At 44.2% G+C, this 19,398-nt stretch overlaps 1 protein-coding gene across 5 annotated transcripts in view; it reads left to right on the forward strand.

Moving 5' to 3' along the window:
• Positions 1 to 19,398, forward strand: part of FBXO15 (F-box protein 15) — a 192,476-nt gene that overhangs the window by 23,482 nt on the left and 149,596 nt on the right. For 2 of the 5 annotated variants that reach the window (XM_032653943.1, XM_032653946.1), the window contains 2 exons: positions 14,669 to 14,793; positions 16,322 to 16,701. In XM_032653943.1, coding sequence (XP_032509834.1) covers positions 14,669 to 14,793; positions 16,322 to 16,591 — 395 coding nt within the window. In that variant the 3' untranslated portion in view covers positions 16,592 to 16,701. Of the gene's footprint in view, positions 1 to 14,668; positions 14,794 to 16,321; positions 16,702 to 19,398 lie in introns of those variants that run through there. The other 3 variants (XM_032653944.1, XM_032653945.1, XM_032653947.1) reach the window with 2 other exon arrangements.

Genomic DNA, 19,398 nt, shown 5'->3' on the forward strand with positions numbered 1-19,398 from the left:
GATGTATGGCTATTTAGGTTATGTATTTCTTCTTGTGTGAGCTTTGGTATGTTGCGTCGTTCAAGCAATTTGCCTAAATATTAAATAGGTTAAGATTGATCAGTGGGTTCAGGGATTTTTCAGCCTGCTTCTTCTACTGTAAATTTCTCCATGAATGTTTACCAGATGATGGGTACTTATATCCATCATTTTATTAGAGATTGTAAAATGATGATCCCCTAATTCTGTCATTCCTTCTACCTCTGTTATTAGCATTCTTTTATAAAGAAGGGTTTTCTATTATCAACTATTTAATTACCACGAAATATAACTAATATAGGAAAGGCATGGTACATGCTTAATTCTTCACTCATTTACAACATAGTGATTAATGCTCTAATAGTCTTTGAAGATAACTTGCAAGTTTTTTGGGGGGGGAGGTATTATGAATTCATGGATTAAAAAAATAGAGGTTATGTTTTTTAGTCCACTTGAAGTCATTATTATTTTTATTGTTACTGTGATGTTCAAATTGTGCTGTCATCTCATCGCATCTCCTGTTCTTTTGATATGAGTGTGGTCATCTTTGGTAACTTGCTTGTGTTCTAACAGGACAAGATACCTCAGGCTCATTTTGTCTGTTTCCTACCCAGACCTGGAGTTGGCCATTTTCCCTAGGAGCTCTGGTTCCTTTTCGTTCCCACTACACTATGGTATTTAGAGACCATAATCTGCATCCTGGGGATGCACATTACTCTTGGGTTTTCATTTCTTTTAGGGTTTTCAGTAGGCAGAGCTATGAGGTTTGTAGATTTTATAATACATAGAAATAAATCATACATTCATTTAAATTAAATATCTTGGGGTTTTTAATTAACCTTTTTTATTATACACTTATATTTCTTTTCTTCTGCTCAGAGTCTTTGTGCCGAACAACATCAAAATATATAATAATTTCAAAAACAGTACTGCAATTATTAGTAATAACCTACTGAATGTTATTTTAATTAAGATTTTCCTTGTGGTTCTTTATGTGTTTAAGATATGTCATGTTAGAAAAAGTTAAGTCACCTAAAATAATTCTGCTGTCTGTGGGTATGCTATCTCTTTGATACACAATTAGAGTGATTTGCTTCAGTTGATTTTTTATTTTTTCAGGATTCCTTTGCTCCTACTTTTACATTTAAAAATTGCATACAACATTTATATGGTCCAAAGTTGAAGTTACAAAGCAATGTAGTTCAGAGACATTTACTTCTACTCTTGTCCCTTCACTTCTCTTCCTTTCCTCCCTTCAAAGTTAACCCTTTATATTAGCTAAGGTTTGTTCTTTAAATGTTTCTTTTTGAATACATAATGCTATATATCAATATATTCATATTTGTTCCATTTTTTTTAATGAGGCATACTACTCCCTTTTAAGTTCCTTCCTTTTTCCCAATTAATAATTTATTCTGGAGATTAGTCTTTATTTATTTATTTTTTTAATGGGCATGTTGGTTTGTTTGTTTATTAGTTATTTATTTTTGGCTGTGTTGGGTCTTCGTTGCTGTGTACGGGCTTTTCTAGTTGTGGCGAACAGGGGTTACTCTTTGTTGCGGCGCGCGGGCTTCTCATTGCAGTGGCTTCTCGTGGGGCACGGGCTCTAGGCACATGGGTTTCAGTAGTTGTGGCGTGCAGGGTTCAGTAGTTGTGGCTCGTGGGCTCTAGAGCGCAGGCTCAGTAGTTGTGGCGCACGGGCTTAGCTGCTCCGCGGCATGTGGGATCTTCCCGGACCAGGGCTCGAACCCTTGTCCCCTGCATTGGCAGGCGGATTCTTAACCACTGCGCCACCAGGGAAGCCCTGGAGATTAGTCTTTAGAATGAGATACAGATCTTTTTCATTCTCTCTTTTTAAAACATCCATAGGTAGGTAGTTTGTTAATGTCTTTTTCCGTGGTTTCCAGTCTTTGCTGTTACAGGTGGTGGAATAGCGAATATAAAAGGAATAGCCTTGTTCACACGTTGCTTCATGTTTTGGCAGCTTGTCTTTGGGAGACTTGCTTAGAAATAGGGTTGTTAGCTCAAAGGGTAAATGCAAATGTAATTTTGAAGAACACTGGCAAATTCCCCTCTTATGAGGGTATTACCAACTTAATGGGAAATTAAGTTAATAAAATACGTTATCACTAAGTATGTTTGTTCCAGGTTTTTGTTATGTGTTCTTACAAGTTAAGGAAGTTTCTTTCTATTCCTGGATTTGTTGGATTTTTTTGAAAAAAATCAGGAATAATTGTTAAATGTTATCAAATACATTTGGGCAACTGTTGATGATATGATTTTTTTTTCTCCTTTACACCATTATAGTGAATTTCATTAATGTATCTTCTATTGGTTAACATCCTAGAATCCCTAAGATAAGCTTCTCTTGTCACGTGTATGCTTATTTTTAAGGTACTGGTTTCAGTTATTTGGTTTTTAGCATTTTCCATTTAAACTCAGGGTACAGTTTTCCTTTATTTTTTATGTTTTAAATCTGATTCTGTTATAATCAGGTTTCCTACTTTTAATTGAATCAGTTTTAGTATTTATATGATTTTCTAGAAATCATCTGTTTTCTTTAGGTTTATTTTGATCTTTTTCTAGCTTTTTTGAGTTGACTGCTTAGATTGTTTAATTTTCAGGTTTTCTTGTTTTTCTTCAGTGGTCTTTCCTTTTCTTTCTTTTTTTTTTTTTTTTTTTTTTTTGCAGTACGTGGGCCTCTCACTGTTGTGGCCTCTCCCGTTGCGGAGCACAGGCTCCGGACGCGCAGGCTCAGCGGCCATGGCTCACGGGCCCAGCCGCTCTGCGGCATGTGGGATCTTCCTGGACCGGGGCACGAACCCGTGTCCCCTGCATCGGCAGGGGGACTCTCAACCACTGCGCCACCAGGGAAGCCCTCTTCAGTGGTCTTTATGCCCAGAATCTCAGAGTTAGGAAGGACTGGTGAGGTGATCTAGAGAATGACCCCTCCTGGGCTTGAATTTGCTCTGCCTGGAAACAGCCCACCCGCTTTTGTGAAGGTGTGAAAATTTGGCCTTTCACTGAGCCCAAATTATCTTCTCTGTATTTTAACCCGTTTACCTTTATCCTGATATTTAAAATAGAGGATGAAATCTATCCCTTTTCCCGGTATACACTGTCGAGGGGACTGCTGACATGCCCCCTGTCTATACCCAGGGCACAAACTCGTGGGCCTGGGGCTGTTGTTGGCAGAGAACTTGTTCTCTCGCTCTCCAGGGCTCCAGCCCTGCATCCTCAGGGGCCCTTCACTTGCAGCGTTTCCTACCTGACACGATCTCTGTTCTCCAGGGGTTGGGTTGAGGTCTGTCTTAGGCAGGTGCTAGGACTTCAGAGGAGAGGATTCCCCTTCTCCTCGTTCTCAGCAAATATAGCATCACGTTGATGAAGCTGTGTGTGTCCCTCATGCCTAGGCTGTGCCTGTGATGATGACGAGGACAGGACGATGGTGACAGAGAACACGGATGGGCACTCATCAGAGGTGCTTGCTGAACGTTTCATATTTATATTAATCTCCACGGCAAGCCTGTGGGCTGGGCACTGTGATCTCTCCTGTGTTGTTAACAGGGCGGCTGGAGTGGACCGTAGGCCAGTTCTTGAATGACGAGCAGCTGGTGCATGGCGGAGCTCCATCTGCACCCGAGCCTGGCCGCTGTCTCCTCTCCACTGTACTTTGCAGTGATGTGCTTCTAGAGTGGATCTTCTTGTGTGTGTGACTCTGTCTTTTCAAGGTGTTGACATTGTACAGGTATCAGGTGGGGCCCTTCTCTGCTGGAGTGCTGACACACCCCTGAGAAGGTGAGATGGTTGTTAGGACACACAGGAGGCCAGGTAAAGTGAAGGAGGACAGGAAACTTCTGTGGGAATAATTCACCTTCATCTGTTGTTTTCACAGTGAGGAACACTTTCACCCTAAGACTTCACACAAGACTCAGGTGCTTCCTCTGCATGTAGTTCTGCGATGAGGGTCAGGAGGGGGCGCCGTTGCCATCAGAGTTGTCACATTTCACCGGAGTACAGACTCCAACGCCTGCTACAGTTTTTGAGAAACTGTCTTGTGGTACCAGGGAGTATATTTAGTAAATTCCAGCGATGTCATTGCAGGAGGGGATGACGGCACTGTACCCCATCAAGGATAAATGTTCTATCATCACACCCCTAGAGCTGGGGGCATCCTCGCCTGGCTCTGAGGAGGCAGCCTACGGGGAGTGGCAGGAAGGAGAGGGGACCAGGCCCATCTGTGTGTCTGGTGCGTGCATTGACAGTTGCTGGCGGGATGCAGGGGGTGTGCTGGCGGCGGATGCGCATGTCTCACGCGTGTCGCCTGCCCTCCATGACGGGTGCAGAGAAGCCTGCTGGGCCAGCTCGCAGGCCCTGGGGAGGGTGGCTCCAGGGGCTCCCGGAGGGCTCTGAGGAGGGGCAGGCCAAGGGGGGCCGGGGCCGGCGTAAAGCGACTAGTGGTGGCGCTCAGACGGGTTAATGGGGAGTGGGCCAGACCCAGTTAGGAGGGAGTGGAAAGGTACAACTTTAAATATGACATAATTGATGGACAGAGCCTGAGTTTGGTCATTTCGTAGGACCGCTTCCAGCATTCCATCTTTAAATAAAAGGTCTGAGGCTGTACCAGTTTAGTCCACAAATTCATTACAGTTCTATTAAAACATCCCAAAGGGAATTTATTAGGAAACTTGAAAAGTTGACTCTAAAATCCATTTACGAATACACATGAATATGGCATGGTTGATAAAATTTTTGTTTTAAAGTTTTAAGTGTGAGGCAGTGTCATATTTTCTCTGTCCGATGTGTGTTTAGACTACAGAAAAACAAACAATTAAAAAACCCATGTAGCCGCCACACAGTGTAAGAAGTAGACCATTACCCGTAACTCTGAAGCCACCTGCGTGGTTAAACTTTTTTTGTATTGTTAAATGACACAAGGAGAAACGCATAAAACAAATTATCATAAAGCAAACAACTGTGTGACCACCATCCAGGTCTTGATTAAATTTTGAAAATAATAAGAGGGCTACTGGTCTTACCAAATGTTAAACACACAGTAAAACTACAGTGACTGAGAAAGCATGGGATCATTGAAGCAGCAGCTGCCCAAGGTACCGTGCACATCTTTTGCAGTTCCAGATTCTCTTGTCGGGTATTCTGATAAATATTGGACTTATAGCAATTCGTAGCTATTTTAATTAGTTGAACCATGATATGTCTATAAATCTGAGCATGCCTTCATCCTTTAGAGGAAATGTATATATTTCTCTAGAGTTTTAGTATAGAATGCATTGTGTGAAATAATTTGCCTAGGATGGGCTGAAATGATCTCCAGGAATGACTGTGCAGTCAGTTCATATGCAGGGAATACAGATAATCAGAAGACTCACGCCACGTTTATATTCACACAGAGTATTCAGAGTGAGTACTGGCCACTTTATGCTCTTTACCTCTTGGTCACAGTATTTTCTCTGAATAAAATATCCCTCTCTTCTATTTTATTAACTCTGTCTCATGTACTGTGCTACGAGGTTCTTTGGATTTTTATTGTTGTAGTTGCAATACATGTTACTAAAATCAAACCAGAAGACCCTAGTTGGTTCTTGGAGCTGGAGTGAGATCCCTGAGACACAGAGCTCACCCTTGGGGGATGAGTACCCTGGGACCCTGCACTTGGCCAGCGCTGTGAGCCCACAGCCAGCGCCTCTGGGCTGTGAATTCCCACACTTCTCTGGTGGGCTCAGCTCCCACGTGGTGACACCACGCCTGCTGTACTGTTCACCTTGTCTGCCTTTCAGGTCAGAGCAGGCTCCGTGCTGGCGGCTCTGCCTGGTCCTCCAGTTTGCCAGTGCAGAGCTCGAGCTCTAGACATTATCCTCCTCAGTCAGACGCTGTCCAGGGAGAGGATGTCCTACCTCTCAGCGCTGCTGACGGTGAATACAGAGAATCCAGGTCCTTTCTTCTTTCCCTAAAGGTTTCTTTGACTGCTTCTCCTTGGAACTTTGTCATATTCCTCCCCCCAAGGACCTGGGATGTTTTCTCTTTGTATTTTCATGTGTTCTGTCACTTTGACGAGTCATGGCTGCATGAAGAATTTTCTTAAAAGGAACAGTATTACCTTTTTTTTCAAAGGAAGGTTCATGATTCCTGAGCCTGTCCATGTTTGCTACCTGCTTCTTTGGGTATTGCCACGAAAATTAAGCTAAAAGGATGTTTAAGTGAAGACATATTTTGTTACCAGAATGGGATTTATAAGAGAAATAATTTGTAAATGGAAACTTGAAGTAAGCTTCTTAAAGTGCATTGTGGGTTTTCCTGTGCACATTATGATTTCTGTTCTTTTGCAAATGTGGGTAGACTGTTGGCATTGGGTCCCCAAGACCCAGTGGATCTGCTGGGAGGTTCAGTGATCCGCTGGGAGGACTCACAGGTCTCAAGGTATGGTTTTATTAATGGCTAAGATTTATTACCGCCCGAGGGTACAGAGCAAAGTCAGTGGAGGGGAAAAGCCTCAAGGGGTGAAGTCTAGGGGAAGGAGGTGCAGGCTTCCAAGGGTCCCCTCCCAGGATGTGCGGTCACACAGGAGTCGTGAGAACACCTGCGAAATACTGCCTACCCGAGAAGTGTGTTGGAGACTCAGCACCCAGGGTTCTTTTTGGGGCTGGTTACATGGGCACCTGCTGCCTGGCTCACCCAAACTCCAGACTCCCAGGTGGAAAGGTGCTCAGCAGGAACCACATTGTTGGTACAGACTGTTCAGGCAGGTGACCCACTCTTGTCAGCGAGGGATGGTGGGGCGGGGGCACTCCGGGAATCCGTCCCCGGACACCAGCCAAGGGCCAGCCTCGCAGGCAGGCCTTGCTAAGAATAGACGGTCTCAGGATGAGAATGGGTGCAGCCCAGTGGAAGAGCAGACTGGGAAGTAGTCCAGCTGTGTCTTTGAAGTGTTAATAGAGCTTGAAAAAGAGCATGATGAGCAGTGCAAAGTATGAAAGAATGCATATTTTTTGATCTTTGTATCAGGCTAATTATTACCAATTTTCAGAAGCTGAGGGAAAAAGATTTTGCATAGTACAGCAGATTGTAGTCTTTTTATCAGTATTGAGAGGGAGAGTGATGGTAAGGGAAAGAATTTTTTTTCTTTTACATCTTTATTGGAGTATAATTGCTTTACAATGGTGTGTTAGTTTCTGCTTTATAACAAAGTGTATCAGTTGTACATATGTTCCCATATCTCTTCCCTCTTGCGTCTCTCTCCCTCCCACCCTCCTTATCCCACCCCTCTAGGTGGTCACAAAGCACCGAGCTGATCTCCCTGTGCTATGCGGCTGCTTCCCACTAGCTATCTATTTTACGTTTGGTAGTGGGAAAGAATTTTTAAGTAACAAGGTATGCTGCTTCTGTCACTTATTTGAGTTGTTATAAAAACGCATTTAAAAACTAATGTCTTTTTCTTATTATGGGATTTGAAAATTCTGAATATATGGACACTTCTAAAGAAGCAAATGAAAGTCACCCAAGGACAACTCTTGTTTATATTTTGGTCCATTTTCAAATCTGTAGCTGTATTTATATTTGTGGACCACATTGTGTGAACAGCGACTGCTTTTTCCCCAGTCACTAAGTAGTACTCTTTGGAAAAATTAGGTTTTGAAAAGTTGTGTGACAACCCATTGTTTGGTTTTATCAGGATTTATTGACCCAGTCTCCTTCTGTTGGGCATTTAGGTCTCCATTTTCATGATTATAGCACTATTATCATGAGCATTAATTTGAAAAATATTTGATGATTTGAGAGGTGCAAATGACATCTGATTGTTTTAAATTTGCAAATGTTGAATGTTAGGTTGGCTATTTAAAAAAGCCTGTTGACTGTAGCAGAAGTTTATGGCTACTGTAGCAGCTATCTGGTAGGCTATTTCAGGGGCGTCTTCGTAGGATCCAGATTCCGGAGTACCTGTCACAAGTGTGTGATGGTGCAGTAGCATGAGAATCTTCCACGTAAGGTTCCCTGAGGACTAAAGTGAGGAAGTGAGAGGAAGTAAGGAGTGCTTCCAGGAGGTGGGCATGTGCTAGTGTTGTCTTGTTTTTACATTTCTCTCCTGATTGAATTTCCATCTGTTTGTGTTTGATTGGTTCCATTGTTTTAAATGTTTACAAGATTTATACGAGTTATATTTGCTGCAAGTGTTTTCTCCATTTTGTCTTTTGCCTTTTAATTTGGTATATGTTGCTTTGGATCCTTCCCAAGTTTTTAATTGTATGTAATCAGTCCTTTCTTCCTTGTTTCTTCCGAAATTTTTTCACGTAGAAAGTACTCCCTTGCCAAGATCAGGCGAATATTCACCTATGTTTCCTTTACATTATTTCTCTTCATTTTTTAAACCCATACTTCCTTTTGATTAACATACAGATTACACGCAGCCTGCAGGTTCCTGTGCCCTTCGCGCTTCGGGCTCTTTCTCTCTGCTGAGGATTGGCACCCCTTCTCCCTGTATCTCCACCAGGCAGGAAGGCGGTTCAAGCTTTACTTGTGAACTGTGTTATGAAAACGTGTCCCTCCCCCGATGTAACATTTCTTACTAGTGAACATTCACCAGCATTTCTCAGTTATTTCCATACACTTATTCTTTTAGATATAATTAATCGTCACCTGGCCAGATGTTAAATGTCTTATTTGGATTTTGATCAGATTTGTATTGAATGTGGACATTAATTTGAGAGGAAGTGATGTGTTTTTATTTAGGGTTTTGGACTATCTCTCCATTTCTTTAAGTTTTCTTCTCTGCCCTTAGGAGAAATGTTTTCTTATGTAGGTCCTTCACCTTTCTCAACTCATTTTTGTGCTGCCATTTTGAAGGAATATGTTTAGATTATGTTTCCGTTTTCTGTTGTTAGATTTGTTCTATCTCCTATAGAGATTCCGCAATATGCTTCTCATTAAAGTACTGATTAAGTGATAAATATTCAGTGCCTTATTCTGTAAGACAAAATAGAAAATCTTGAGGGGTTTGAAAGAAGTTATGGACCTGAGAAACTTATTTTTAGTCTATGAGAAAAGTAGGGTTCAACTTTTGAGCAGCAGACACTGGTTAGCCGAGATAACCTCTCTTTAAGAAATTCTACTTTTAAAGTTTTTAGTGTTTGTTTAAGATACTTTTCATACATAGCATGTTATCCCATTTTTATTTTTGTGATTCCAAAAATAGATACTTTTTGTTCCCTGTTTTGTTCCCTTGATACTAATTACTTTCTCTGTTTCTAGGTCAGATTATCCTCTCTAAGCATTTGTGATAACGGGAAGGTATTGGAGATAGTACAGGACTTTCTAGGTGGTGATTATCTAGAAAAAGTAGAACAGATAATTCTTCAGAGCATCTTCATCAGTGGTTGTTAGTACATTTTTTCCTGCTTTGTACTTTTGGTGACTCATTATGAAAAATCAGCATTACAGATTCTGTTCACAGAGCAGGAGAACGCTGGTCTCCGTACGTTTTATGTCAGTGCTCGCAGGGAGTCAGTGGTCCTTGCCCTGAAGCAGAAGAGGCCATGTGATTTGTGGGACCCCGTGCAAAATGAAACCGCGGCGCTCCTCGGTAGAAAATTATTAAGTTCAAAATGCTGACAGCAGCACATTAAACCAGGAGGAGTCCCTTGTATCCACACAGGTTGTGGCCCCTGAAGCCAGCCCTGGCGGTAACATGGGACCTGTGAGGAGGCGCCTCAAACCTTTATGTGATGAACCCTCTTCCTCCTCTTTTGCATTTCCGGACTCTTGACTCTGTTTGAGAGTCTAACTTGGTGAATGCCCGGCAGTTCCTTGCAGGAAGTCACAAACGCATGTCCACTGGGGCTGTCAGACTTCAACTCATCCCTTGTTGCTACTCAGAAATCTTCTAATCAGCTCTTGTTAGTCCTGCCTTGTATTTCGCAGAAAGGCTGTTTAAACACAGTCACTCATCTTCCTCGTTCTCAAGGCTCACGACCCGCCGTGCTGAGACTGATCGTCCTCCCTCACCTGCCAGCACATCTCCACGGTGTCACGGTCTGTTTGTAGGCTTGATTTTTCCTGTTTCAGAGAAAAAGATGTCTCACTGTCTTGCCAAAAGATTTTCCAGTTTCCATTCCTAAATATACCTGCTCCTGCCTGTTCCGGGACCTTTATTTAGCCCTTGGTCTCTTATCTGTTCATTATTTCAAACCAGTTTTCCATCAGCTCCTCTTCCACTTATAAATGTATTCATGTTTTCTGATTCAAAAATTATTTTAAAAGAAAACAACACTTCTGTATAGATGGGAAAGTTATTTTTTGTTTGAAAGCTACCTAGAACCTAATTTTCTACCTAGAAAGCTTCACCTAAAGCTGGCTTAGCAAGAAGGATTCATGTTGAAAAACCCAGGGGTAGGTCTTCTTCCCAGTGCAGTTTGCCGGGTGGGCTTGTTGCGTGTCAGTGGGACTGGATGTGTCCAGCAGCCTTCTGTCCCTCCTTCTCGCTCCCATTCCGACGACCTCTTTTTTTTTTTTTGTTGGTATGCGGGCCTCTCACTATTGTGGCCTCGTCCCGTTGCGGAGCACAGGCTGCGGACGCGCAGGCTCAGCGGCCATGGCTCACGGGCCCAGCCGCTCCGCGCCACGTGGGATCTTCCCGGACTGGGGCATGAACCCGTGTCCCCCGCATCGGCAGGCGGACTCTCAACCACTGCGCCACCAGGGAAGCCCCGTATACCAGAATTTGCTGACCAGTTTTCCTGTTGATAGAGAGGGAGTTAGGGTTGTTTTTGTTTTGGGCTGTTATGAATAAAGCTGCTATAGATTTCTTGTGCAAGTCTTTTTTGTGAGCATATGTTTTCATTTCTCTTGGCTAAATACCTAGACTGGGAAGTCGAATTAGAGCAGGTTTAATTATGGATTAAAAGTTGCCAGTCTTTTTTTTTATGTATAAGAAACTTTTATGTATTAGAAATCGCCAAACTTCTTTTTTTTAGAGTTGTACCATTTTACACTCCATCATTTGTGTGTGAGTGTTCTGGCTGCTCCGTATCCTGGGCAACCGCTGATGTTATTAGTCTTTAAATTTTAGCTCATCTGGTGTGTGGGAGTCGTAGTTTCTCCCTAATGGCCATAGTGCTGAGTTCTTTTCCACGTGCTTATTGTTCATTTGCATATCTTTTTTTGAAGTGTCATTTAATCCTTTTGTGGTGTTTCTTTTTTTTTTAAATCAGTATTTTTTCTTTATTTCTCAACCATAGAAGCTCTTTATATATTCTGGATAACAGTCCTTTGTCAGATATATGTTTGAAAATATTTTTTTCCAGTCTATGGCTTGCTTATTCATTTTCTTAGTGGTATCCTTTAGTGATCAGAAGTTTCTCACTTTGATGAAATCTAATTTATTATTTTCTTGTTTTATGGTAATTTCTTTTTTCTGTCTTAAAAACTTTTCCTACTGCAGGTTATGGAGATGTTCTTTCTTCCAGCTGGATTATGGTTTTAGCTTTTACATTTAGGTCTGTGATCCATCTCTAAACTTAATTTTTGTGTGAAGGTATGAGGTAAGGGTTGAGGTTCATGTTATTTTCCCATATGAATAGCAAGTTCTTATTGCACCATTTGTGAAAAGGCTTTCTTTTCTCATTGAATTATTTTGATGTCTTCATCAAAAATCAGTTGCTTGTAAAAGTGTTGGTCTATTTCTGGACCTGTCTGTTCTATATAGTTGATCTATTTGTGTATCTTTGTAGTAATACCACACTGTCTTGATTGCTTTAGCTCTATAGTAAGTCTTGAAGTCATTTATTTTCTTTTTTCAAGATTTCTGTGGCTGTTTTAGGTTTTTAGCATTTCCATGTGAGTCAGCCTGTCACATCTTATTATTTATTTGTAAATTATTTATTAAATGCCTGCTGAGATTATGATTTGGATTGTATTAAGTCTATATATCAATTTGGGTAAACGGGTGTCTTAACGGTGTTGAGTCTTGCGTTCCATGAACATGGTACATCTTTCTGCTTGGCAGTGGGCTTGGCTCTTCAGGGGAAGTATTATGGTTGAGATAATACGTTAAGGTGCTTAGCAACCTTAGTCTGGCATTTATAACAATTCACCCTGTAATGTTAATGTTTACTACTTGTTCCACTAATCACAAAGCTTTATAAAGTGCTCTCTATTTGTGTCTCATTTTGCTTGGCTTGGAGCTTGACCATGGTCATACCTCTAGCAAATGCCTGGGCAGGTTTGGAACGAGCTCCTTACGACTCTGAAGTCCGTGCTTGTGCGTGCATGTCGCGGGAAGCCAAGAGCGGTGAGCCTTGCATTGTATTTCTCTGTGTTTTGAGGATGGCCTTACGTATTGGTAGGTTAAAGTTAGAGTCTCCAACAGCAGAATTTATTCTGAATGGTTTAAGCAGCACAGGAATGTATAAGGATACAGTAGTTCACAGTCTCTCTGGAAGAGCTAGACTCTGCGTTTGTATACGTGTGACACACCGTGGCTTCTCTTGTGAAAACATCGCCCTGTCATACCTAGTAGTCGACCCCAGAGTGCTGCCCGTGCCTGCTCTGCGGGGACTTGGGCCTCTGCCCCTGTGTCTGTCAGAGGCGTTTTCCCTTCTCTGCCCGCTCCCACGGCTCACTCTGACCCAGGCGAGCAGGAGCGTGTCTCAGGGAAGGAGCCAGGCCACTCACGACCTGGTTACGGGAGGGCTGGGAACGGGAGGTAGTGAACGTGGGCAAATCAGCAACAGTTTGGGGAGCCATAAACGGTCCCGCAGCGCATCTGTCTGTGCATTCTTAGATTTTTCTCTATTGGCAGTAAAATGAAAACAAAACTCCGTGAGAATCTAGATCTACGTTATACATTCTCAGCTAGTATTGAAACCAATAGGTGATCGTGTGTCCCCATGTTCATATCTATTTTAATCTGCTGTAACGTGGACTCCGGACGCAGAACGGGTCTGGGTCACGTTTCTGCTGCTGACCACCGCGTGGCCTCGGGCAAGGAAGGCACTGCTCAGCTCTTGGCGCGTAGCTTTCTCACCTGTGAGCTCAGAGAATTGTAGTGTCTAATTAATAGTACTATTCGAAGGTATTCTTTTAAGCTGCTGTACGCAAAGTATGTAACATATGCTTGGTGTACAGTAAATACTCAAAAACATGACCTATTTTATTTGCATTCACCTTCACATATGCATTCTGTGTGCAGATCGCTTACATGTACAGAGAGCTTCACCTTGTTCTGTCTTAGAGAAGCAAGCAGTTACACAGGGCCAGTGGGAAGAGCTCTGACCTTTTAAGATACCACAGTGTTCTAGCTGTTCTGCAGGGAGGATGTCTGGTGATAACAGAGTAGCAACAGTCCTCGCTTCCTACAGAGATTTCATGTTTATCAACTCAGACAATTGCCGTTGAGCTGTTATTGGCCGCTGTACCTCGGGGTCCACTTTCTGCCGTGTCTTGAGGACAAGCCGGCAGTCCTGCGCGTGGCTGTGTGGGGACCAAGGGCAGAGCAGAGCCACATCTGCTGTTCAGGATGTCATTGCTTCGCCTCCTCCGAGGCCTCGCTTGAGAAGCTGCACGGTTCTCGCCGAGCACTCAGCAGCAGAGGAGGGAATGTGGGCAGCCTCTGTCCTTGGACCAGACTGGCTAACAGGCCCTGCAGGGCTGGAGCTGCGCCGCCTCGCGGGGCTCCCGCCCAGAGCTTGTGTCCTGGTCCTGATCTTTTGGCCGCACTTCCGTGAGGACACCGTCTAGAGTTTCTAGAATGGGGCTCTGGCTCCCAGGGCAGCTTGGTTCTGGTTTTATTTTGTCCTATGAACTGAGCAGCATGGGATCGGAGAGCATGTACCTTTCTCTGCTCTCCTTTCTCTGCTCTGCCCGTGACTCACATCTCACCCTTGATCCGGTGTTGCCTCTGAAGAAAGCTTGCGTGCGAGTGAAGGCCCGTGACCTCGTCACGGGTGATGCTCCCCTTTGCAGGACGCATTAAAGTGGGTGCACGGGGCTCAGCCGTCCTGTAGGCCCCCGGGCGTGTGTGCACCTGGGCCGTGACAGCCCTGGGTGGCGAGGCTGCTCCCGGGCAGCTCCGTGTTGGTCCAGGGAGGGCAGGACTCTGGTCTCAGCTCTTGGTCAGCAGGTGGTGGGATTTCTGCTTGTTCATACGGTCCTGCGAAGACGTGCGCTGGGCTCCTTCCCTGACCGCTTTCCACGTTCACTGGCTCTCACCCCTCCTTTCTTTGGACGTCTCTCCCCTCCCTCACATTTAATGCCCTTTTTCTGTGCAGTTTCCGGCCTCTGTTTTCTTAAGTTCCACGGCTCCGGTTTCCCATTTTCCTAGCGGTTTGTTTAATCAAATCAGTGGAACCCTTGCCTCGTAGCTGTCTCCCCATCGGTGACAGGGTGCTGTCCTGTTCACCCCAGGCATCTCCCTGTCTCACCATTGAGACAAGCTCATTTCAGGGATGCAAGTGGATATGGTAGTGCCCTCGCCTCAGCCAGATGCCCGAGTCAGCTGTGTCAGGGTCTCCTTCCACCCCTGAACCCAGTACTTAGCTCCACGAGGCTTCCTTTATAGAGCAGCAGATCCGAGGGATCTTGACTTGTTGTCCTGCATTGGTTGGCATATAGTAATTTTAAAAATCTTTGATCTTTTCAGGATACATTGAAAATGAATATATGAAGCTCACTGTGATAAGTTTTAAAAATAGCACCGAACACCTACCTCTTATTGGAAAAGTTGGCCTTTCTTGGAAAACTAATATTTTTGATGGCTGTATAAAGGTAATTTTTTTTTTCTTAAAGTACCTGGTTTCTGTATAATAAATGTGTCTGTTGATGTATATGTATGGTGCTGCTTTGAAAGTGCTAGATTTATTGTTCTGGTGTCTGAAGATTTGTGCACGTCCTCTTAGCCAGTGGCGATCAGTTGATTGATTTATCCAGCGTGTATTGAGGGCCTTTCGTTTTCCACTGGGCGTGGTGGAGTTGGTGCGTGGGTGGCGCGCAGTGCGTTGCTGAGCAGTGTTGATTGCGGCCTCTGTTTCCTCCAAGTCCTTCTGGCTGTTCGTTTTGTGGAGAAAGAGTGGAGCCGTAGGTTGGACCAGGCAAGTAGCATTTACTCAGAAACATCTTAATTACTTCTCAGTTACATCTTAGGACACCAGTTTAAAGTTTATTGCAGTTATAAGTTCCAGCATACAGATTTTTCCTTGAACAGTTAAATCAGTTTTTACCTCTATCACAAACCAGCCACACGGAGGGGAGGGACGATGTGGCTGGGGACTGGCGGGGGGGCGGCGAGGAGGCTTCTCACGCAGTCTCGCTTCTCCTGTGATCCTTGTGCCCGTGGGTGCCCTGGTTGTCACTCCTCTCCATCTGTGTGTTGTGGGATGAACAGGATTTCCACAGGATGCATCTGCTGTGGATGCAGAGGGCCCCAGTTAAGCTGGCTTAATTCTGCCTACAAGCATGGATGCCTTGTGACAGTGACTAGGGGTGATGGCTGAGGCCAAGAGCAGCGTTGTTGTTGAGCGTGAAAAGCAAGCACTTCAGTCTCATTAAGGATCCTCTCTTGATCCACTTGCTATTTGATATACTGAGATGTTTTATTCTGTTTATTTGTGAGCAGTTGTTTAAACCTTGGTAAAGATTTATCACATACAAAGGAATATTATTTCATGTCTTCAAGAGCACAGACCTGACTTTTTAAAGTGGATTTAGATGAGTCTTACAAAAACGCGTGCTAAAATGTTGAAGTCACAGTGGACCTTGAGGACCTAGAAAGGCAAAATATCAACATGGCAGACTTAAAGGGTCAGCGTAACATAAAAATACTATGATTTGTTTTGTGTTCCTTGGTAATCGAGAAGCAGATACTCAGTTCCCACTGTGGGGTGGGAAGGGCAGCGTTGTAATCGTACAGGAAGCGAAGCTCCATCCCAGCTCTGACCACTGCAAAGGCAGCCTCTGCGTTTGTTGTAATCGTACAGGAAGCGAAGCTTCACCCCAGCTCTGACCACTGCAAAGGCAGCCTCTGCGTTTGTTGGCGTCGGTTGCCGCGCGTGGGCGCAGCAGTCCAGTGATGGCCGGAGCTGACCTGGCCGCCCTCCCCACGTCCCCCACGCCCCGTGCCGAGGACTGTCACGTGCTTGTCACATGCTGTTCCCGCGTCCTGTAATTTTGTTCTCTTTCCTCTTCTCCCTCCTCTTTCACTTAATCCTTCATGATGAGGCTCCATCTACATTTGTTAAGTCAGGTCTAATTGGCCATTTTATCCTTACACTTACGAACATCTGTGTTTATTTTGTAGAGTTGCTCTGTAATGGACTTAACTCTTTTGGAAGAATATGGGAAACCCTTCTGGTGTTTCAGTTCCCCGGTGTGCATGAGACCCTCTCCCGGGCCCTCTGACGGCCCTGCTTTCTTGGGGGAGACGTACCGTGTGGACTACGCAGATGCGGAGGGAAGGGTGCACTTGGAGCTGGTGTGGATCGAGGAGACGGGAGAGTACTTTATCGTCAGCCTGGCGCTCTACCTGCGGGTGGCAAAGATAAACCACTGGTTTGGGACCAAATACTGAGCATTAGCAGTAGGTGGCAAATTATTGTTGCTCTTTGTTTCTTTTGGACTGACTGGTTTGTTCTTGGTGTTTGTTGGAAGTTAAAATAAAGCAGTAGTCTGTTCGATGTCCTCTTATTTCACACTAGAAATCATGATTTCTGAGTCATTTTAAAGTTAAGGTTAGAAGATTAAGTTAAATTTTAAAACCGTGAAAATAGCACATCACAGTGGAAATTCATGTAAAAGAAAAAGATACTTGCTTCTCTTCTGCACTTACACTTTAAAAAAACAAGAAAACGGATCAGACTGAAAACAGATCAGTTTTCTCTTGAGGGTGTGTGTGTGCGCGTCTGCGTGTGTGTTGTATACGTAGGGTTTTTTCTTTATTGGTTAGAGCCCCAGATAAAGAAATACATTTCAATGTGAACTTCATGGTATTCATTAAAATCAGAAAGTGCTGTGTTCATGGCATTTAGCAGCCACATTGGTGTTCAATAAAGCAAAGTAAAATAGACACGTGACCTGCTTCACAAGGAAAGATGCACCTGTAAGCATCAGAGGAAGTTGTTATCCCTTAGAAGAGCGAAGCGGGGTGCACATGCAGTTCAGACACCCAGCTCTGCATCAGTGGGACACGGAGGGAAGGACACTCCCTCTGCAGAAGTGCTTTAGGAGGATCGGTAGACACCTGGGGTTCAAATGGAGGTAACATTCACCTAATCACGTTTTTCAGGGATCTGGTTCTAAATTAGTTTGAGATTGTATCGATTATCTTTTTCTACCATATTTTCATCTCCCACTTAAAGTTGTTCTCAGAAGTGATCGTTGAAATGCCGTGTTGCTCCCACAGGGGCATACACGATTAAACTCCTCCCCCCTCTATCTCTCTTCTTCTCTTATTGAAATATCAGTTTTCTCTTGAGAGGTGTTTGTGTGTAGAATAAAGAGCTTGAAGACAGCAATAAAAGAAAAGGTTCTCAGCCAAAGAAACGTGAGAGTAAAAAGGATCCCTGCTCTGAAGCCATCCTCACCCTCCCGCCGTCCTACGTCTTGGGCTGCAGATGTTGGGGAGGGAGAAGTTTGAGATCCGTGTCAGACACTGAGAGCACAGGGCGATGCTACTTCGTGGTCTTGCCAACGAGGGGATGTGGAGCCCCTGCCCCACCTGAGTGGCATTTGGGGGGTGGAGAGGCAGTGGTTTGAGCCGTGAGCTCAAGATGAAGGTAGAAGAGGACAGGATGCCCCGAGAGGCAGGTGGCAGAAGCCATGCGTCACCAGCAGGACTGAACTGGAAACAACCACAGAATAGTGTGGGGTGAGTCCTTGGACTCACTGGGTTAGATGGTGGCGGGACTAGATGTCCTAGAAAATAGTAGTAGAAGTGAGGTAGCCCTGGAGAGAGTGCTGCTCTCTTTATCCCCGGTTGAATGGTATTTGGATGGAATGGGAGCCGGGTGATTCACGTTGGCAATACCGTGGGGAAGCCTGTAGGCGGGAGCTCACAGTTACAGCACTTGTCTGCATCCCAGTCGGCTGGTCCCGGTAATGCAATGCCAGGCTCGTAATCCATCCTCAGTAGCTGTTCGTTACATCCATGGAAACTACTATAAGGGATATACCAGCAGCTGTGGGAGCGTGCAGGAAGCAGAGATTAATGGGGGTGGGAGTCCTTCCCATCTGAGCTAACTTCTGAAGGAAAGTTTATCGGGCGGTGTTGGGGGAGGGGTGAACAAGGTAGTCACCATCATGGCGCCTCGCCAAAGCCGTGCGTGCACACCACATGTCACCAAGTGATGCTGGAGGACTCAGCCTGGCCCCCACTTGCCCTTTCACGGGTCTGGGATAATGTTCAGCTTTGTAAAGCTGTTATTTGTCTTCATATTTCTAAATGATCATCTGTTGGCTCTTTCTGGATTTGTCAATTTGGGCGTATATTGACTTACAGTAGATAAAATATCTCTCTTTTACACCAGCTGCTTCCCCTCTTGCATCATACCAGATAATTCCTGCAGTTGAAAATACGTTGTTGTGGTTTGTTGCTGACTATAATATTGTTCCCAGGGATGCTTCTCTCTTTTACAACTTTTTATTTTCCTTGGATTAGTAATTGCCTTCTTTTTCTACGTACATGGTTTTCAATGAACCTAAAATTTTCCTTAAAGATCTGTCCAGTCTTTCATATGTTGGTCAGTGTTTCAGTGTTCCCCCCCAAATGCTTAATCATGTCAAATAATCTCTGAATTCTACTACTTCTTCCCCCCCCAGGCTCATCCCCTGAGATCTGCCTCTGTTTGCTTTAATCTAAACTTCTCTCTAGCCCTACTGGACAGCCCACATCCTGGAAGTTTCCTGTGTGAATCCTGCCTTATGGAAAGTTGTCTTCACTCTTGATTTGAAGTTGACCCTTGAACAGTGCCTGTGTGGACCCTCTACATAGTTGAAAATCTGAGTATAACGTGAGGTCAGCCCTCCATATCTGAGCTTCCTCAGTATGAGCTGATTCAACCAACCTCAGACTGTGGAGTGCAGTCGATTTACTGTTGAAAAAAATCCAAGTATAAGTGGATGCGCACAGTTCAAACCAGTGTTGTTCAGAGGTCAGCGGTATATCCTTTCTTCAGTGGCGTGCGTTCTCCTATCAGTCTCTAAGAAAGTGGCACAAGAGATGCATTTGGGATCCATGAATTTCTGAAAACGTCTGTTAGATAGTTTCATTGGGTACAAATTGTAGCAGGAAGAATATTTTCTCTTAGAACCTGGAGGACATTTTGTCGTGAGCATTTATCCTGTGGTTGTCATTGACATATATGACGCCATTTTGGTTGG

Source organism: Phocoena sinus, chromosome 14, assembly GCF_008692025.1.
Source record: "Phocoena sinus isolate mPhoSin1 chromosome 14, mPhoSin1.pri, whole genome shotgun sequence".
NCBI lineage: Eukaryota > Metazoa > Chordata > Mammalia > Artiodactyla > Phocoenidae > Phocoena > Phocoena sinus.